The 23103-nt window shown below is 45.3% G+C and overlaps 1 protein-coding gene across 1 annotated transcript in view; it reads right to left on the reverse strand.

Moving 5' to 3' along the window:
* EGFL6 (EGF like domain multiple 6) overlaps positions 1-23103 on the reverse strand; it is a 580012-nt gene that overhangs the window by 357386 nt on the left and 199523 nt on the right. The window contains exon 3 of the mRNA XM_078657865.1: positions 521-613. Within this exon, the coding sequence (XP_078513991.1) occupies positions 521-613 (93 nt within the window). The remainder of the gene's footprint in view (positions 1-520; positions 614-23103) is intronic.

Consider the following 23103-nt stretch of genomic DNA (forward strand, 5'->3'; position numbering starts at 1 on the left):
CCCATTAAATCGCAAACGCTAGAGTATTGTATTTTAACGGATCATGTGACAAATAGCACCTAGTACTCTCGAAGGGTACTCGTGATTGAGTCCTAAGTCCAAGACCGCTGCGAAACCCTTCCTGGCTTCCCTGAGAGATGGTCCCTTAATGGGTATCTCCAGGGTGAGACCAGGCATCCCCGGCGGTCTGGTGGGGCCGTTAGTGAAGATGAGGCAAGCTAATGCCCAGAGTTGCCGAGTGTGATCGCTGATCAGAGTGGGCACCGAGGCGAGAGAATTATCAAGTCCGCTGACCCTGGTCCAGAAACCTGCCGCGCCGGGAATCGAACCCTGGTCCCGGGCCGTCCTCTGCTCTCGGGTCTGCCGCCTCTAACCAGTGAGCCACACTACTTCAATAAAGTTGCAATTGTAAATCGTCGAAATCCATAGCTTTCAGAAATCCCACTTTGCATTAAGGCACATGGAACTGCACCCGTTCACCGTGTACACACAAAACACACTTGCTGCGCTGTTTACAAACCTTGATTGCAGCTTTTTCCAGTGAAGCCAGGAAGGCATTTGCATTTGTTTGCGCCCAAACATTCTCCGTACTTGCACCCTTGTTCACAGATTGCTGAAGAAAAGCAAAAAGAGTTGGGTTAAATTTCAAGAGGTGCAGGTAGAAAAAAATTAAACGAGGTAGCTACAAAATTAAAAAAATGAAGCATGCAGCACATACGGGGGAATCAGTATGAATGACATTACAAACGTATCTATATGGCATTAAGCTGCACCCCCTCTTTAGATACATCTTGACTGAGGAACGGATCCTGTCTAACATGGGAAATAAGAGAGCCTAGCTGCACCCATTAGCTTTTGTTAATAAAATCACCAATAAAGGCTACTGACAAGTAAGTCCAGGCTATATTTGCCAACAATAAAAAAAGAGTATAATTTCTCAATAAAAGAAAAAAATGAACAAGACAAAATGACTTACTGACACCTCACCTAGGAACAATTTCGAGTGCTCTGAATGGGAGAAACAGGCACTTACATGGAATAATAAATGCCCCGTGAAGTGTTGTCCCTTTAAAATGGTGTTGCAAGTCTCCTCCGAGGTTCACGACCTCATAAATGTACTCAGCACGTGGCCTCTAGTCTTTATGTAAGTATGAACGCCTCGGTTACGCTCAATATCCTTATAATTTGCTGTAAACAGTACATTTTCCCACACATAATGTTTGCAAGCAGCTTGCCTAATATCATTCAAGGTAGTAAGGCCTGGAGAATGTTAGTTTTGTTGTTTACTTTTATGCACTTAAAATTGGCCTACACACAATCTTTCCAGCACTTCACAAATTGACAGTTTGTGAGTGGTAAATAAACCTCTTGCCAGAAACCATCCGTGTATTTTCATTGCCTCGGGTGAAATAGAATTTTGCTTCTTGGAGCGCTTCCCAAGCGCTTAGAAAGGGAATTTTCTGGTCTTATCCAATACGGATGATTTGCAAAAAAATTACTGTATTCACATGTAACAACAGAATAAAACAAGAGGCACATGTTACTCCAAGGATCCTTCCTGGATTAGGCCTACCTCTGTATCTTGGCATATATCGGATTGGCCTTAAAATGTGTAAACTAGTTTGATAGGGATCTCCTGCACAAGAGACCAATGAAAATCTCTCTTCTGGGATACCGATGTATTAGATATGAAATACCCAGCAGAGTATATATTTGAACCGGTTGTCCTCTTTTTATTAAGAGATCTGTATAATTAGAAGTGTAATATGTGATCTATTTTAGGTAACCTAAACCAAACAGTAAGACATTTCATAGTAAGTGTGCCCATGTCAGATCCAAATGGCTAGATCTATTTCAGATTTTCAGGATGTCCATGTAAGATATACCATCAGCAGTTATCATGAAATGTTGGCATTTAGCTGGCTCTCCAGGACCTACGGTGGACACCCCTGTTATATACAACATAAGAAAGGCAGGTTACAACTGTGGCCAGGGCTGACATTTTCACTAACCACATGAGGGTCTAGCTAAAGGGCTAAGTGTCAGACCCCTAGCTGAGATAAAAATAAAGATAAGTAGACAAAAAAGCTTGATGTTCAGCCTAGGCATATGGAGCTCCAATATTAAATATGTAGGTGTGATGCACTACGTTATTTTGTCTATTTCCAAACTGAGTGTGAGATATTTCAAGACATTATTCACAATGTAAATATGGAAATTAGACGAGAGCTAAATCTATGACCCGTAATCTTTCTGCTATCAACAACTTTATGAGGTAGATCGAGGGGTTCTATCTTTGGTCCGAGTATGTACTTGTATGTATATATACACACATACACACACACACACACTCACAGCAATTTGCTTATCACCCCTTGCTAATTTTGCCTATAAACGTTCTTGCAAGAGGCAAAGAAAATGATGCATTCATGATATCAGAGCATACCGACCATATGTGCACAAAATATTTCAGCCTGGTCACAATTTCCTGTGAGTCAATGTTAAGGTTAGAAGATTCATTCCAAAATCAGATTTGATATATGTGCTATTCCCAGAGATATGATGTAAAAAAAAGCAGCCTCTTAAATTGAGGAAATCGTAATCAGTCTCGACAGACTAACAGGTTGTCCTCTACCAATTAAATCCTTAAATTGGCATCAGCATGTTGCATGGGCAAAAATACACCACCAGATGTGTCTACGTTTTCTCACTGCATAGGCCCGCAAGAAATCGCAGGCCCATTTACAGTGCGTTAGGGTTGGCTAACAAGTAGTGAATCCAAGCCAGATTTTTGGGATAAACCAAGGATAAGCCTGAGCAAAATTGTAATCATGCGGGCAAAATATCGAGAGTTGACTTTAACATGAAATCTACATAATTAAGCAACATTTCTCATTATACGTTTTTTGTAACCAGTCTCTTGCTGGCATCTCACATAACTTCTGTACACAAATATGTTCATCCCACGCCTGCAAAGGTCATGGGACATACTGGGAAACTACATTATCCTATACTGATATATCGAGTAATATTGACAGCATTTTGAGAAATTTCACAAATAACATTATGCAAATGTGCCCAATTAATCTGAATGAGAATTGCCTATTCATCAATTATCGGTAAAAATCTGGCATGGCTCTGGCTCTCTTGAACCAAAAAAGGATACTGCTGCTTTATTTGATCGTTGACTCGTGTGTGCTTAGATTTTCAAAACACCCTTCACCTTACAGTGAGACTTATTTCTATTGTAAAACTTATTTTGGGGAATTTACAGAGACGGGAATTTCTGAGAAGCATATTTTGACACCCCTCCCCTCCCAGTGGCACTCTATTGGAAGCTGCACGGACAGACATGAAGATATGAGTCCCACTCTAATCTTGATGTAGATGCATAACAAGAGTTGGACTCCCCATCGGTATTATGAGATCTTCTGTAACTACAGGTGCAATATTCTGTATTACCTAGGCAATTTCTCATTTCTGTGGATACCCTCCACATATACTTTGCAACTCCTGGTAAACCAACTCCCAGGAATTAATATTACCCCTTTTGTCTGTTACTGCGGGCAGGGGGAGGCTGGTATGCACGACCCAAGAGCGCCTAGTGAGGCCCTGAATCAGATTGCTTGTCATTGTAAGCTTGATATCCAGCATGACTCAAAAGGGATTGTTGACTGAGTGCTCCACAGACATGATTATGCGGCAATACTGGCACTCAACTGGAGGAAAAACAACCACATCAAATTAGTCTTAAAAGCTCACCTCTAGTTTCATGGGGAAGTCAGGATCAAATTCAAAGTACTATTTAATTTGCCACAGGGAGTTATTTTTTTATTATTTATAGCTTATTGGGTCACAGGTCCTTTTAAACAAATGCATACAATAGAATCCATTAACTACAATTTGATACATAGAAATTATTAAAATGATGGATGTTCATCATTCAGAAGGCTTTCCGAAACAGAAGTCTAAGTGGCTAGAACAATACTGAAAAGGACTCTTTAATCAGCCAATATTCAGACTATGCCAGTAGAAATTCACTGCATCTTTGAGAGTGCTTCTCAGAAAATTTCTTAAAACCTAACTTATCAAAAAGGCCTTGAACTGAATTCAAAAGAGGATCCTACAACTGATCTTGAGATGCTGAGACAATTGTATGTATGAGTTTCGATTATATGTATATCGATCGATACAAGAATATCGTAGCAAAAATACTGGCAACAAAATTATCACAAAAGGAAATATATTTTGCTAAATGTAGATTTACTATTCTTAATTTTACATCAATGGCCATTGAAGAGCTATATATAATCAAGTAACACATACGTGGAGTCATGTACAGTTCATTAATACTTACCAATGTATACTTACCTAGTATATGTTTCACTCATTGATATTTTAGCTACTCTATATTTAACATATTTAAAACGTAATACTCTTGCACCATACTGCATTGACTGAAAAGGGCCAGTGGACTGGGGCCAAAATTCTCCCTGTTTAGGCTGCTTCGATCCCTATTGATAATATTGTCACTGCTCAACCTACTATTAACCATCCATATCCAGGACATCAGCGCCATCATGTTAGATTCGGGGGTCTCTAGTTGACACAGGTAGGAACTTGTGACAAATAGGGACCCTTGCCTCTAGTCAGGGTAAGGAGGTACACTCCTAAAATAGCCCCTGCTCACTCCCTTGGTAGCTAGGCACGAGCAGACAGGTTTATCTCAGAGAAAGTGTGTAAAGCATTTGTGAACACACACAGTAATCAAGTGACAACACTACAGATGGACACCACACAAGTTTTATATAAAAAATAAGTATACTTTATATAGACTTATCACAAGACCACAAACAACAAAAATGCATAATACTATACTTAAAATGGTAGTTTTAGCTCAGTTCTCTATAGTTCTAAAAATGCGACACTTTGAGTCAATGTACCTTAAGATGCGACACGCAGGGCAACGAAAGTGTTGCAACGATGGAAATGCGGCAAAGTTCCGGTGCAAAGAAATAAAGACGTCAAGTTCTTCCTGATGCGGCACGCTTCTCCGATGTTGCGAGAAGTCTCGACTCGGTGCGTCAGCTGCAGCGGCGACACTCTTGTTCAGTGATGCGACGACAGCGGCTTTGGCAGCGACACTCTTCTCCAAAGATGCAAGACGCTTCCACTCGATGAGACAACTGCCGCGGCGACACCCTTGTTTAGTGATGCAACGACAACAGCTCCGACAGCTGCACGCTTCTCCATGGATGCGAGGCGGTGCAATGCGACAGCTACGGCGGCGACATCCTTACTCAGTGATGCGACGGCAGCGACGGCGACACGCTTCTTCCTCGTTGCGAGACGCTTCTCTTGATGCGGTGCTATGCGTCAGCTACAGCTGTGACATCCATGATGAGACGGCAGCGGCTGCGACGGCGACGCGCTTCTTCGGGGTTGCAGGATGTTTCTTGAGATGTGGTGCAATGCGTCAGCTACAGCGGCAACATCCAAGATGCGACGGAAGCGGCTGCGACGGCGACACGCTTCTCCCTCTTGAGTCGCACTTACAGCTCCTTGCGACACGCAGTCTCTCAGAAGGCCCAAAACAGCAGCAGGCACTTCCGAAGAACTCAGGGGATCTGGGGGTTGAAGTTCGTTGTCCCTGAGACTTCAGCAAGAGGCAAGCTCTTTTCTCAAGCCCTTGGAGATCCTTCACAAGTTGAATAAAGTGCACACAAAGTCCTTTCTCCTTTCTTTGGCAGTCAGGCAACCACTGCAAACCAATCCCTCAAGCAGCACTTCAGGTTCCTCTCCTCAGCAAAGGTTTCTATTTGTAGTCCAAAAGTGATCTAAATTCTTGGGATCAGGGTTCCAATACTTATACCCCAAAATCCTTTGTCCTCTGAGGGCAGAGGGGACTTTGCCTAGTCCAAACCAGTTCTGGAGCACTCTGTTTAAATGACTCCTTCTTTCCTTGCACAGTGCAGGAAAGAACCATCAGACGCCCCACAGGAGGTGGAGCCAGCATTGTGGAGGAAAGGCACAGCCCACGAGCACTCTGTTGACATGACTCCTCTCGTTTCACAGTGCAGGGTAGATACATCAGACGCACCACAGGGGGTGGAGCCGGCATTGTGGAGGGAAGGCACAGACCTATTCAGGTCCCAGGTGCAACTCCTCCCTCCCATCTAGATGCAGATCTCTCTATTCACCACTGGGCTGACTCACCCTGTCTCTGGGAATCCCCCAGCCCTGTCACTCAAACTCCAGACAAGGAATACACAACCTAGCAGAGGCAGGCTTGGATAGTTAGACAAGAAAATACCTACTTTCTAAAAGTGGTATTTTGAAACACAGAATGTTAAAACCAACTTCACTAAAAGATGTATTTTATCATTCTGAGTTCAGGCATTCTAAACTCGAATTTCTAACATGTTCCCAGAGTCAGTTAGGATTATAAAATGTAATAATCTAACTACCCATTCTGGCCTATGGAGAACAGGTATCCTTGCAATAGTGAAAAACAAAAATGGCTGTAATTCACTATTAGGACATGCCGCACACACCAGGGCATGTCCTGCCTTATACTTACAAAGCACCCTGCCCTTGGGCCTACCATAGGGATGTCTGATATGAAGAAAAGGGAAGGTTTAGGGACTGGCAAGTGGGTGCACTTGCCCAGTCAGCATGGCAGTACCAGACTGCACACAGGTTCTGCAATAGCAAGCCTTAGCCACACTTTTACAGGCTGCTTCTGTGGGTGGCACACCTAATGCTGCAAGCCCACCAGCAGCATTTGATTTACAAGCCCTGGGCACTCCTGGTGCACTGTACTAGGGTCTGACAAGTAAACCAAATCAGCCAATCACTAATCCATACATCAATTTACAATAGGGAGAGCATATGCACTTTAGCACTGATCAGCAGTGGGAAAGTGCCCAGAATCATAAAACCAACAAAAACAGGTCAGACAAAATACATACAGGAGGAAGGCAAAAAGTTCAGGGATGATCCTGCAAAAAGGGCCAAGTCCAACACATCCCTATATAATTGACACACCAAACACGCTTTCTGAAAAGAAGTACTAAGTTACACCGACTCACACACACTATCCGAAATGGTGCCTATTACCATCAGCCACAACTTGTATCTAAAGTGCTCGGAGTGCCTGCAAGGCAGCATATTGAGCGCTTTAGAACATATTACAAATGAAGAGAAATGCCAATTTATATATAGACCTTCCGAAAAGATCTTGAATAATGCAAGCAGGCAGAGTGTTTAGCAGTAAGCATTATTTTTTTACATATCAGCTCCTGGAAATTGCCTGTAAAGTGTTCTCACCGCCAATGTCGTGAGGTTCACACAATTTAAATATATGCAATAAATAAATAAAATGATTAAATAAATAAACAGATAAATAGAGAACCGCTTAGTTAGTTTCTGCTGACTACACACTCGGACAACAGGCTTTTCGAACCTCACTTTTTTGCGTGGAAAGGACACGCTTCATATTGGCCTGATCTATTAGCAGATTGTACATGTCTAACACCAGTTTTACAGGCACTAGTAAAGGCTCCATGCAACACATGCTCTAACACCATGGCACCAGATTATGGTATCTGGCATCAAGCAATTGAAGTTTACACAGTTGTGGTAAATATCATATGGAGAAGGGATACGTACACAAACTAAGAGTACTGCCATACAAATGAGACTGTGTTGCATATAGCACCCTAGAGGAATAGGGGGCCCAATCACCGATTTTACGTTAACAAAGTCTGTCATTCACAAAATTACAGGCTTTGAGACCTCAAAAAGCAAGGATCCAATAAATCAAAGACATTTTTTAAGTAGTAATAAATGCTCTGACTTGCAGGTATTTTTGCGACTAATTGCTAACTGGAATGAGGAGGGGGCAAGAAAGAGGCATTCCCTCCTAACAGCGATTTGTAATGAAAGGTATCAATGGTTTGTGACTGTAAATGCAGTGGAAAACCTTCTGTCAGATACTGATACAAGAGCTGGGTTGGTATCTGATTCTCAAAGGGGAAGCTGTCTACATCTTCTTCTGAGGTACTTAATATGCTCCCCCTTAGGGTATGCAAATTCATGGATGGATGGATGTTATCCCTGACAGGCTATAAACCATATAATCGTGACCAATAGCAGAGGGTGGGAAATGTGACCTGCCTAATTAATATTAATTAGGCAAGTGATTTTGTGACCCTTTGTTGGCGGACAATTTGCTATGCAATCAATTTATACACAGGTTGCATTGCATATAGCATCCCTGCTAGAAAATCTGTCGCTGTGCAATTGGCACATAAGATTGATGAACAAGGTTTATTCCATTAGGCCCAGAATTCCTTGCCCTTCTTAGTCATCTCTGTGTGTTAACTGTTGGCCTTTTCACCAATTCTTTGAAACCTTTTCAATGATCATCCCACAAATAACAGGATGCTTCTCCTATAGATATGGCGACTGGCTGGTAAAACAGGTCCATGGTGTGAGCATCTTCTTTATGGGCCTGCGCATTCCAGCATCCGACATACAAGTTCTGAGACATAGTCTCTGCTGTCTCTCTCTCATTATAGGGTAGTGTCCCTTTCAATTTGCTCTGCTGCTGTATGTGTTTCTTTCAGAGGTCAAAGGCGGTGAGATCTTTGGGGAATGTGGTGCTGATTCTTTTTGAACTTTACAAGAAAGGCTCCCATACCCTTTATTAAAAACAACCATCCTTGGATAGTTAATGTAGACCTTCAAGTGCCTCCGGCTCAAAGTGAAGGAAGATGGGGTGGTTTCTGTGTTGTGATGCAGAGGGAGGGACAGATACTTAAAAAAGGAACAAGCCTTCTCGCCATAGTGCCCCCTACCTGAAAGAAATGTGAATGTGGCCAATTGGTTAATCACCAAAATTAAAGGCAGCCTGGAAGCCAGTATAGGCTTTAACTCATCACGTTACTGGAAGCTTCATGGTCGCAAAGATTTATTCTGTTTGAGCGATAACATAAGAGTGTTACCAGATGAGTTTTGGAGTGCGTCCTTTTAACAGACATTTAAAAAATGTTTACACTACATACAGAGTGATTGAGCAGTACTAAAATATAGATTTAGAAAGCACTTGTTTTATCTTAAACACTAAGGCCCTCTTTATGATTTGTTTTACTACACACACCAACCAGACCCCAGATATCTCATCGTCAACCTGCCAGTCACCTTCCAAAATGGCCAACTGACTGAATGGTAAACTCTTGTCAGCGAAGATACAGCGACTATCATGCAGGCCATCCATTCAGAGGCCCCAACAGATCCATGCCCCCAACGCATATACAACCTCGGAGCACGGCCAATCAGCACCCACCCACACCACATCTGCCTCATTCCCAAAAGACAAGAAGCACGCAGCAGTCAGCGCCCTCCTCATGATGCCATCAGCCGACCCTAACCAACTGAGAAACGTCCGCCTGATCTCCCTGCACCCAGACAAAGTGCTAGAGAAGGCCATCAACATGCAACTCACAAGCCACCTTGAACTACACATCCTACTGGATAACACTCAATCAGGTTTCAGAAAAAAAAAAAACAGCACCAAAGCAACCCTCATTACAGTCATCAACGACATTTGGACCATCATGGTAAAACAGCAGCCCTCATCCTCCTCAACCTCCATAGCATTCAACATATTCTCTACAGCACACTCATCAGAAGACTACACGAAATCAGAATTCAGGAACCCGCAATCAGCTGGATCTGCTCCTTCCTCACAGAAAGAACCCAAAAGGTCAGGCTATCTCCCTTCACATTGGGAATCAAGAACCTGATCTGCATGGTCCCCTAGGGATCGTCTTACAGCCAGACCCTGTTCAATATGTACATGACACCACTCGCCAACATCATCCAATCTCCAGGCCTCACCATCATCTCCTACACCGTTGACACCCAAATCATCCACTCACTGACAGAAAGACAACTGCTTCCAGAATCCACTTCACAAACTTTGGTAACTGAAAGGATGAGAACCAACTTCCTGAAACTCAACCTCGACAAGGTGGAAGTACTGTTTTTCAGAAACAAGACCTCCTCATGGGACGACATCTGGTGACCAGCAGAGCTAGGACTAACACCTACTGTCCATGCCAGAAATCTTGGGACCATCTTGTACAACAAACTCAACATTACAGCACAAGCTAACACAGTGAGTGCTTTGAAAGATATTCAAGTGGCTGCTACCAAATACCAGATGAACCATCACGCAAGCACTCATCACAAAAAGACTTGACTAAGGCAACACACTCTGCGCTGAAATAGACAAGCAACTCCTACACAGACTTTGTGCAGAAAACTGCTGCAAGACTCATACTCAAACTCCCTTGCCCCACTCCTATAACACCTCACCTCAGAGCGCTCCACAGGCTATCCAGCCACAAACAGAGCCAATTTAAACTCCTGATGCACACGTACAAATCTCTGCACAACACCTGACCAGCATACCTAAACAACAGCATACACTATCACCAGCCTACCAGACACCTACGCTCAATCTCACTCTCATTAGCACACTACCCTGGCATCGACTAAAGCAGATCACGAGGTTGCTTGTTCTCTTACATCTCACCCTTTGCATGTAACAACCTTGTTGGACCCGGCCTCATGGCGTGGTCCTACCCCTCCCGCATGGCGGGCCCCGGACGACACCAGCCCTCCTCCGAACCTCGGGCGGCCCCTTCGGTATATAAATAAATAATACCGGATCTAGGTTTGACTAGGCATAGCAATAACAGATAGCTCAATAAATAAGAGTCAAGATTCGAGGTAGTAGGAGTTTTGCAGGTTTATTACAGCATAAAGGACAGGAACAGGACAACCTGCACAGGAATGGAATGGCAGGGCCCGGCAGCTGCCGGGGCTGGATCTGGGATGAGCGCGCTAGCATTTAATAACAATACACAAGCATATATAGTAAAAACAGTTGCATTACAGTACATATGATAGGCGGAGCAGTGGGTGGAGCAAAGGGTGTGACGCGTAGCAGTCGCGAAAGATAAGGGTGAAAGTGGGTGTAACAGGGCGTATACATAGACATGTGATGCAAACGTAACAGAATATGTCATGAATGGGGCGGAAACATGGAGGGGGCTACCTAAGGAGCCGGGACCTCTAACCTGATGGTGCGCGCAAACTGGCAATGACGTGTTACTAGGAGAAGCTGGGGGCTATGAACTCTGTGCTAGGAGCAGAGACTGAAGTCTGGAGAGTCAGGGCGACATGTACCTAAGCAGTATCTAGTATCTGATGTTTTAGAGAACATGTTGATAGAATCCAAAAGCTATCGGGGTAAAGGCTAACAGACTCTAAGACTGGTGCATGCATTATTCTACATGTAGTGCGTGATGAAGAATATTAAATGACCATAAATACAGTATTTCTCTTACATGGAGACGTAAAGGCTAGACAATGACGGAAACTATTGATGCAGTTCAGTAGCTTAGGAATGCAGAGAAGGAGGGCTGGACTGATAACTAGAATCATAACATACTCTTGGCAGACTCAGAGACAGAGCCAGGCTGAACCGGGCACTGTGAGGCAGGAAGTAAGTGAAGGGTCAGGAATACAGGTGGGGGCTGTATCGCTCCTCAGCGAGGGCTCAGGAGACAGAAGCTGAATCTGGTGTCCAGGCCCTTTTGAGGCCTAGAAACGGGGACTTTATAATGAAATAACGTGCACACTGAGAAACGTGGCAACGTAGCTTTACATAGGCCTGATATTCGTAGTATTCACGAGAACTGGAAACTGGCATACTAGAGATGGACACAACTGTAATTGCGTCTTTAATCGAACATGGGGAATACATATGCATATTAATCATGCACACATGACATATGATGGGGGACGCGTAGGGACACAGAACATGGCAGAATTTACTTTTCCACATTCCCTCCTTGTCACTACGTTTCCATCAGGAAACATCAATATTCATGATACCATCTATCATTTCATACAGTATCATTTGCTCGTCTCGAATTTTCTTGGAACGGGATTTAGAACGGGGCTTGGGACTAGGAATACAAGAGGTAGCACAAATGCCGCAAATCGCAGGGCCACATTGTATACAGAGGCAGCAACTGAATATGATCGCTACTGCAATACCTAGAAAGGACAATACTTTCCATCCCCAAGCGGGAATTATATTCCAGAACCAACCGGACCATGTCCAGGTGCCTGGATCTTGGTGTAACATATGGGCAATTTTATGGAGTCTGGTTATAGCTGAATAAACAGACGGCGCGTTATTAGGAATGAAAATGCAGCAACTAGATCCGATGACTCTACAGGCCCCGCCCCTATCGGCCAGTATGACGTCAAGGACGAGACGATTCTGGAGCACGACAAATCTCATAGCAGATTGTTCTTCGGTTAAGTTACCTAGGGCAGAGGCAGTCTCATTCACTACAGCTTCAAGGGTTCTGGTTAACCTACGGATTAGCTTACTATTCTGGACAGGTCCTATAAAGAAAAAGAAACCTTTATTGAAATCTGTATACTGTTCTAGAGCAGTTTCAGTATAATCGACAATTGGGGACTCGATCTCCCTTTTATGTCTAAAGTGTACTAGATGTGTGTTTCTATGATAATCAGATGGGGCTAGAAAAACTGGTGGCAGTAGGAAGGCAATGTAACAGGTTCCCTCCCAATCGAGGGGCAGACGAACATATGCGGTCTGACCACAAATAAAATAAGAATGACGTGAAGCTTTAAAAATAGATTTCCCACTGTCACTATACTTGACAATAGTAGTACAATCACTATGTCCTACATGTACGGAACCATAATTTCTGACACATAATTCGCCTTTGACTGGTAGTACTGAAATAGCAGGTAAGTCTGGAGTAGAATCAGACTGAACATTCAGGACCATGAAATTCGAAGAATAGTTACCTAAATTGTAAACTTCATTCTCTAGATCTAACCCTGTTCTGTGGGGAAGACCCTGCTTGTCTGGAAAACATGTACTGTTAAGAAAAGACATATCTGTTGAGGATGACGTTAACGTGGACCATGCTCCACACGAACCATTATGTGAAAAGGGATACGGAAAGAGTGGCAAAACTCCCTTCGGTGTCTGGAAAGGGGGGAGTCGACCACACACCCAACAATTAGTGGCATTGCTGGTCTGGTGTGAATAATGTAACATGCGGATAAAAGAATTGTTACGCATAGCGAGGCGATAAGAGAGTTCATGAGGAGGCAGATCACTAAACGTGTGCTCTACTGTAACATTAGAAGACTTATTTACATGAGAAACTGGAAAATACAGATAAAATGCATTACTGGTGCAGGAAATCATAATGCTGAGAAATAATATGAAACTTAGAAAAATGATACATCGGATTGAGTTTTGACTAACTCTCTCACTATGGGGGTCTATTTTATACATGTCAGAAACCGGTCTAACCGTTTCACCTAGGGGAGGACTTAGACAATCAAACTGGCTGACTTATTTTACTAGACCTTAACTTTTTCTTATACTCCTGTTGCGGAGTGTTCTCTAATAGGGGGGGTGCAGTATCATTGTCTTTTGCGGGACAGTCCTTAAGAATAGTACTTTGGCAGTCCTTTAAATGCTCAGAAATGTTCTTTGAAACGGGCTTCAATCCATAAAACTTTTTGATATGCGAAAGATGCACCCAGCCTTTGCGTCCCTCCAACTTCACGGCTGTACGGGTGGCCAGGAGGACCTGTCGGGGCTCCTTCCAGCGAGGCTCCAGCGGACTTGAACGATCAAAGTTTCGCACTAGGACCATGGATCCGGGAACGATTTCATGCGGTGCCACCTCGGTATTGTCTGGAAATGCGGCGGCAACCTGTGAACGACAAGAGTTGAGGGCAGACATCAAGGAAGCTAGGTAATCTGTCAGCATATTACTTGAAACATCGGTAATACTTCGAGGTCTAGGAGTACCCCACATGTTAGGGGGGCGGCCGAATACGACCTCGTACGGGGACAGACCTGATCTGGAATGTGCGACCATGCGCATGTAAAACAAAGCAACTGGCAGAGCTACTAGCCAGTCTACACCTTTTTCTTGACATACTTTTGCAATTCGGATTTTCAGGGTCTGATTATGTCTCTCTACGAGACCGGCTGCTTCAGGATGGCGTACACAATGGAACTTCCACTGGTACCCTAACAACAGGGAAACATGTTTCATCAACTCAGATGAGAATGGCTGGCCGTTATCAGAATATACGACTCTAGGGAGTCCGTAACGGGGGAAGAATTCACGAACCAACTGCTTAGCAGTAGTCGTGGCTGTATAATCTGGAACTGGATATGCCTCCGTCCACCTGGACAAAGCGCATACAACTACGAGGACATACTTGAAACCTCGACATCGCTCCATCTGAATATAATCCATTTGGAGGACTTCAAAGGGGTGGTCAGGAGGCTGGAATCCACCTTGTTCCACCGGGACACTTTTACCTGGATTAAACTGGCAACATATCATACAGGTACGGACTTTCTGCTTGGCTGCAGCTCGTAAATGCTTGTTGAACCAAATGTTCTGGATACTGTCTAACATAGCTTTTTCTCCTAAATGTGCTGGACTATGTGCGGTATTGATAATGACTTGAACCATAGAGTCGGGGAGAAACCATGTGGCTCTACCCTTCGTCAACCATCCCTGATCTGTCTGGACCCCTCCTTGTTCGGACCATTTCTTGATTTCATCGGGAGTAGCATGTAACTGTATATCTATGACATCTTGAGTAGGGTCCTTAACTGTCATACAGGTAGTCGGATCTGGAGTAAGTGTCTGTGTTGGCTTAACTGAAATGTCTGGAGTCTGTGCTGTAAGCTTGGCTGTGCGATCTGCTAGATCATTACCTTGGGAAATAGTGTCAGTAACTTTCGTATGTGCTTTGCACTTCATGATAGCGATGGATGTCGGTAAATGTATGGCATCTAACAGAGCCTGGATAAGGAGACCATGCTGAATCTTGGTTCCATGAGAAGTCATGAAACCTCTGTCCTGCCAGAGCACTCCAAAGTCGTGTACGACTCCAAATGCGTAACGTGAATCTGTGTAAACATTAACTTTCAGGTTCTTGGCGTGTATGCAGGCTTGAGTCAGAGCAACTAGCTCCGCTGCTTGAGCAGACAGGGTGTCAATACGGTGTGTTTCAATAACTTCAGTGTCAGTAGTCACTGCATACGCGGCTACTAGTTCACCTGTACTTGTTCTCATGCATGAACCATCCACATAAAGTGTCAGGTCGGGATCTGGTAATGGAATATCTGCCAGATCTTGTCTTGGCTTTGTCATGATGTTAACTACTTCCACACAATCGTGTGTGGCAGGATTTGGATTAGCTGATGGTAACAGTGTAGCAGGATTTAGAACGTTGCAGCGTCTGATTTCTATGTGTGGCTGGAACAGTGTCAATTCATAACCTGTTAAACGTGCAATGGTCAAGTGCTGAGTTTGTGTTCGGTTTAAAAGAACTTCCACGGAGTGTGGAACTTGTACTGTCAGGGAGTGTCCTAACACTATAGAATCACTTTGTCTAATAGCTAGTGCTGTGGCTGCAACTGACTTGAGGCACGCAGGCAGAGCCTGGGCTACAGGATCTAATGTGCTCGAAAAATAAGCACAAGGCTTGTATTGTCCTGCTTGATCTTGTGTGAGGATAGATAATGCTGTACCTTCGCGTTCAGTGACGAAAAGTGTAAAAGGCTTACTGTAGTTCGGTGTAGCTAGAACTGGAGCTTGACATAAAGCTTTCTTTAACTCATTAAAACTAAGTGTATGTTCAGATGTCCAAGGGAGGACAGTCGATACGGCTGCCTCCTGTGTCGTTAACTGTATCAGTGGTTTAGCTAGAAATGCATACTGAGGAATCCATTGTCTGCAATAAGAAGTAAGGCCGATAAAAGCACGTACCTCCTTCTGGGTCTTGGGCTGAGGAAGACTCGCTATTAACTGGATACGATCTGGTGTCAACTGCCTACCCCTCTTGGACAGCAAGTGGCCTAAATAGATCACTTGCTGGACACAGAATTGAAGCTTCGAAGGGGACACCTTGTGCCCCATCTCGGCTAGGAAATACAAGACTGTAAGTGATGCTCGCTCGCAATCACGTTCAGAGCGGGCTGTGATCAGGAGATCATCGACATATTGGAGCAGGGCAGTGTCAGTTGGCATGTGAATGTTGTCTAGTTGTCTCTTGAGTGCTTGACTGTAAATACTAGGACTTTCTGTGAAACCTTGAGGAGCTCGTGTGAACATATAGCTCCTTCCATTTAAACAAAATCCGAAAAGAAACTGGCTGTCTGGATGAATGGGGACACTAAAAAACGCATTTTTGAGGTCTATGACAGTGAAGAATGAAGCTTCGGAATCAATGGCTGTCAATAGGGAAGAAATATCCGAGACAACTGGGTACTGAGGAATAATACATTTATTGAGTTCTCGAAGGTCAATCACTAATCGATATACTGGAGGTGCATTCGGATCAGTACGTTTCATGACAGGAATGATCGGAGAATTACATACATTGGAGTCAGTTTCTACAACTACTCCTTGAGCCATGAGGTCGTCAATAATTTTGGATAAGGCTGCTACAGCCTCAGGTGGCAATCTGTACTGTCTGATTCGTGGTAACACTACACCTGGCTTGAGAGTCACACGATGGGGGGTGATTTGCATAAAGCCAACATCAGTTGGGCCTTGCGCCCATAGATGCTGCGGAACATTAGACAATCTCGGATCAAAATCTCGTAATACATAGTGACCCTTGAAGTCACGTAGGAACAATCGTATTCCCTCTGGGGAACAGCATATAACTGCACCTAACTCTTTCAGTGTTTTAATGCCTAATAGATTTTCTGGACATGACTTCGTAAGTAACAGATCAGTAGTGCGGGACAATGGACCTACTTCTAGAGTAACTGGCTTTGATATTTTGTTTACAATAGGCTTTCCCGAAAATCCAAGGGAAACATTTCTAGAGCCTGAGAGTGGAGCCCCTGGAACTTCGGCGTGGCTGATGGTGGTCCTACTTGCCCCTGTATCAATCAGAAACTTTCTATCTTTCCCTAATACTTGACTGTGAACATAGGGACCCTCTTGATCTACAGGTATCTCGATGAGAGGCAAGCCTACCTCCCTCTCTAGGCTGTTTCATGAATATGACTGATACTCCGGATACTCGGACTGTGCATACTGGTACATCTGCTGTGTAACATGCTGTGTTGCAGCAATAGGCTGCGGTACAGTAACTGTCTGTTGTGCATTCTGTGGCTGAGGGGTCTGTGTAACTTGTTCTTGTCTAGGCGGACGTGGTCTTTCTTTAGTTTTACCGGTAGCTATGTTGTGTTTCAGAACTGCACACTCGTTTATAAAATGACCTGGCTGTTTACAATAATTGCAGTTTCCTTTAACGGGAGCTGTAGGATGACTGGCTTGATTCGGACCCCTCTTCTGACTGTCTTGAGGAACAGATTGTGCAACTAGTACTTTCATTTTCGTGTCTTTCATACGTTTTCTCTCGTGTTCTTGCTCTTCTCTGATTCTATTCTGGTGGTACTGGAGCATCTGTAACATCTGGGACGGGGTACTAGCTTGCCAGGTACTTTCGACTTTCAAAACTCGGTTCTTAACTTGTGGACTCGAATTCTCGACTAATTTAGTAACAAAAAGGTGAGGGTATGACTCGCTACTTGTCTTGAGGCCACTGTTTATGGTAAAACATTTTTCAAATCTAGAATAATAATCACTAATGTCTTCATCTTGCTTCTGTTTACATGCTGAGATTGCATCCCAGTCTTCCTTTCTAGTAGCTAATAACCTGGGCAAAACTTGTATTAACAATTCTGGTAATTCTTTACATTTATCTCCAAGACCGGTACCTGGTACTCGTGCCTTATCTTCAGCTTCTAGAACTGCCGAATCGATCTTTTTCTCTCCCACCTCCCAATCTTTTTCCTAGAGTTTCTCATATACCCCTGCGGGCAACAGGACTTTTAACATTTTAATAATATCTGGATACGTGTATTCTCCCATACGGAGCATGTCTTTTAATTCTCGGTGGAACCCTGCTGGATCTTTATCATGACAGGGAATTAACTTTTTCATCTCTAAGAGTTCCATCTTTGTGATCGAGGTGTAAACAAACACTCGTTGCATTTCACCACCCTCTGTCTTAACTGGATGCACTTCTCGTAATGGATTCTGTCTGTCTATGTAAAAGGGTTTACTTTCTGGGGGTGAGACATGAACAAAATGCGGGTTCAAGAACGTTCTATATTTGTGGCGCTGTTCTAGAATGACACTAATTAAATCAGTACCTAAACCTTTCCATTTATACTGGAGTAATTCGTTCAGGACATCATGTAACGGACCTGGATCAGAATGTTGACCCTCGTACAATGTAATGAGGTGCTGACTCATATACATACCCGCCAGTCGCTGCTCGGCTGGGGGCAACTTCAGAAACATGTGTGCCACTATTTCGTCTGGAAAAGTGGTAGAATCAGTAATCCATCGGACTGCTGATCGGACTAGTTCTTGTTCATGCATAGTACTTAACTCGCTATAACCGATTCGTGATTTCAGAATGTGATCGGTAGCTTGAAACACTTGTTCTAGAGAACCTTGTTCTGGTGTTGGACGATGGAAAGTTGACTTGTGTTCTAGGCGTAAATGGCGATCTGGAAATCTAGATTTTCCTACATACGCTATTCTGGCGGGATTCTCGTCCTCTACCTCTTCCGCAGAGTCATTTTCTTTCTCGCTTACTTGTGCTGCTTTACGTTGGTCATGTAACCTTATTATTTCCTTACGAATTTTCTTGTACATACTCTCTATACTACTGATAGTCTTGTGCTTACCCTCGGCTATATTCTCACTCCACCTTGTCAGGGTTCTCATTTCGACTTGATCTTTGGTCGGATAATCTTGTTCCCTTATTAGACAATTAATCAGAAACTTTAATATCATGAGCTGGATCTCAACTTTCCTTTGAGACATGACGTCACTAATACTTTCTGGATCATCCCCTGTACGGATGAAACGATATATTCTGTCTAGATCTTCCTTCATATTCGGTAAAGTGACCAAGTACTCGGACACCTGCCTAACACGCACGGAAAATATAACCATACTATCTTCGCCTGGAACTGGATCATAACAGCATTCAGTAAGAGCTCGCCTGATTTCTGCAATGGACTGATATTTAGGCGTACGCTGTAACGCACGTTCATGTAACTCGACTGCTCCTGCACGTCTATTTGGCGGCGGGGTCTGAGGAGGACCTCCTCCTGCGGCCCCTAAACTGGAACCATCGACTGATGCTCTTCGTGCTGGCAGAGTGGGTAATTGAAATGCGGGCTGAACTTGTAGGACGGGCTGGACCGGGGGTGCCGTAGCAGGTACTGCGGTATCTGGAGGAGCAGGAAGTGCCTGATTTACAGGGACTGGCGGAGCGGGATTTGCATATTCTGGGACCGTGTCGTCCAAATAGGACGAGATGAAAATATCAGCTGCGGTCGGTTTGTGACGTAGCTTGGTCGGAACTAACGGTGGCGGAAAATTACTGGATGCCTCCGGGGTCGCTTTTGGCAAGCCCTCGGCAAGAAGAGGGTACATACCCTTAATAAGGGCGTTCCTCTGTCTGTCTGACTGTTCGGTTTTAACTCGTTCACCTATCTCGATTAATTCTTTTTCTTGGGCTCGCTCTAAGGATTCTCTACTTAATTCAGACTTTCTGATTTCTTTTTCGGTTCTTTTATGGGATTCTTTGCGCCATAACTCGATGGCATCTTTCTGTGACTGTCTGGCTTTCTTTTTCCATAATGCCTCTTCTACTCTCATGATGCACTCGGCATCCCACGTACCTGATACGGGCCATCTATACTTTTCTTCTAACTCTTTGGTATATTCTACCCATAAATCTAGATACAATATGGCGCTTATGCCATGCTTCTGATACATAAAATGACCTGGGCTGTCCCTAGGCGGGACAGGAACTGCTGCTTCTAGCAGACCTTTTCTGGTTTTTAACTGACGTAATCTCGAAAAGAGGGACATTGCAAACTTGAATCTGAACACAATACAATACACGAGGAACAATAACAATTGAGAAAACAATTCAGGCATACCACGACATTGAAAATACATTGAATAACATTATAAAGTAACAGTTCGGACAGAATACTACCTGGAACACTGAGAACAGAAAACACATGAATTTCTCGAGAACGGAACAGACTAGAATTACTGGATGCGCTGCTGAAACAGCACGGAACATACCGGTCCCATAAAGGGACGCATCAAGACCCGTATCCACCTAGGTGAACACTTCGTTTCAGATCTGCGTACCCAGACCCATCGGACCAGAGACAATTTAGATTGACCCTGTCTAGATACTACCCCAGCAACGGTACTCACCGGGCAGCAAGAACGGAAGGCCTCGGACTCGACTGGACTGCTACAACGACGGACGACGAACTTCGGACTTCTGTTACGGGTGGGCCTCCGGATACCTCGGACCTTGGACTCTCGGCTTGGGCTCTGGTCGGGACTCGCCGCGTTCCTCCACCGTCTCGTCTGGATGCTGGACCGCCTCCTCCGTCTCCTCCGTGGGCCTGAGGGATACTTGAAGCAGAAATATCTGCCGGTGCACGGTATGGTTCCGTCACGGCTGCAGAGGGTCAGGGGGTCGGCCTGGCTTCACCGACGCGTGGGGAAAGGGCAAGTCCCTATTCGGGCGCCATTATGTGGTATATAAATAAATAATACCGGATCTAGGTTTGACTAGGCATAGCAATAACAGATAGCTCAATAAATAAGAGTCAAGATTCGAGGTAGTAGGAGTTTTGCAGGTTTATTACAGCATAAAGGACAGGAACAGGACAACCTGCACAGGAATGGAATGGCAGGGCCCGGCAGCTGCCGGGGCTGGATCTGGGATGAGCGCGCTAGCATTTAATAACAATACACAAGCATATATAGTAAAAACAGTTGCATTACAGTACATATGATAGGCGGAGCAGTGGGTGGAGCAAAGGGTGTGACGCGTAGCAGTCGCGAAAGATAAGGGTGAAAGTGGGTGTAACAGGGCGTATACATAGACATGTGATGCAAACGTAACAGAATATGTCATGAATGGGGCGGAAACATGGAGGGGGCTACCTAAGGAGCCGGGACCTCTAACCTGATGGTGCGCGCAAACTGGCAATGACGTGTTACTAGGAGAAGCTGGGGGCTATGAACTCTGTGCTAGGAGCAGAGACTGAAGTCTGGAGAGTCAGGGCGACATGTACCTAAGCAGTATCTAGTATCTGATGTTTTAGAGAACATGTTGATAGAATCCAAAAGCTATCGGGGTAAAGGCTATCAGACTCTAAGACTGGTGCATGCATTATTCTACATGTAGTGCGTGATGAAGAATATTAAATGACCATAAATACAGTATTTCTCTTACATGGAGACGTAAAGGCTAGACAATGACGGAAACTATTGATGCAGTTCAGTAGCTTAGGAATGCAGAGAAGGAGGGCTGGACTGATAACTAGAATCATAACATACTCTTGGCAGACTCAGAGACAGAGCCAGGCTGAACCGGGCACTGTGAGGCAGGAAGTAAGTGAATGGTCAGGAATACAGGTGGGGGCTGTATCGCTCCTCAGCGAGGGCTCAGGAGACAGAAGCTGAATCTGGTGTCCAGGCCCTTTTGAGGCCTAGAAACGGGGACTTTATAATGAAATAACGTGCACACTGAGAAACGTGGCAACGTAGCTTTACATAGGCCTGATATTCGTAGTATTCACGAGAACTGGAAACTGGCATACTAGAGATGGACACAACTGTAATTGCGTCTTTAATCGAACATGGGGAATACATATGCATATTAATCATGCACACATGACATATGATGGGGGACGCGTAGGGACACAGAACATGGCAGAATTTACTTTTCCACACCAACACCACCGATCCGGATGCCATCCCGGATCCCCATCACCAGCCTGGCTCCGGCGTAGGCCCATCACGACCTAAGCTCGAGGCCGTGTCCGACTCCATCTTGGGTCCCCCACGTCACGACCACGTGGCCTCGGCCCAGGCCCAGGCCCCAGCGAAGCCCCGACATCGAGGCACCAAGATCCTCCCAGGTGGTCGAGTGGCCACTCGACAGATCCCGGAGGGAGAGGAGTTTCGATGGCCCTCCAGCTGTCCCCGGACGCCTGGTATCGATCGCCCTCCGGCCTCACTGGGCGCTGGCTCCACCCCCCTGCTGGGTGTCTGGACACCATCATCCCGGCCCCTCTGACCCCCCAGGCGGGAGGGTCCGGACATCAAAGGACCTCCGTCCTATATCTGGGCCAGCCCCGGAGTAGGACGTCAGTTGTATCCTGGACTGGAAGCCCTACTGACGCTGTCACGGCCGACACCAGACGAACTCATCCTTCCTGTAACCCGTCGTCCATCTGAGAGCCTGCTGGCGCTGCCGCGGCCTACCTTGCTGAACCATCTGAGAGCCTGCTGGCGCTGCCGCGGCCTACCTTGCTGCACCATCTGAGAGCCTGCTGGCGCTGCCGCGGCCTACCTTGCTGAACCATCTGAAAGCCTGCTGGCGCTGCCGCGGCCTACCTTGCTGAACCATCTGAGAGCCTGCTGGCGCTGCCGCGGCCTACCTTGCTGAACCATCTGAGAGCCTGCTGGCGCTGCCGCGGCCTACCTTGCTGAACCATCTGAGAGCCTGCTGGCGCTGCCGCGGCCTACCTTGCTGAACCATCTGAGAGCCTGCTGGCGCTGCCGCGGCCTACCTTGCTGAACCATCTGAGAGCCTGCTAGCGCTGCCGCGGCCTACCTTGCTGAACCATCTGAGAGCCTGCTGGCGCTGCCGCGGCCTACCTTGCTGAACCATCCGAGAGCCTGCTGGCGCTGCCGCGGCCTACCTTGCTGATCCATCTGAGAGCCTGCTGGCGCTGCCGCGGCCTACCTTGCTGAACCATCCTGTAAGCCTGCTGGCACAGCCGCGGCTCGAACCTCTCGGAACCCCCCAGCTCGAGGATTGAGAGCTGTGCGCAGGGTATCCCTTCCTCCCCCCAGA

Source organism: Lissotriton helveticus, chromosome 8 (assembly GCF_964261635.1).
Source record: "Lissotriton helveticus chromosome 8, aLisHel1.1, whole genome shotgun sequence".
NCBI lineage: Eukaryota > Metazoa > Chordata > Amphibia > Caudata > Salamandridae > Lissotriton > Lissotriton helveticus.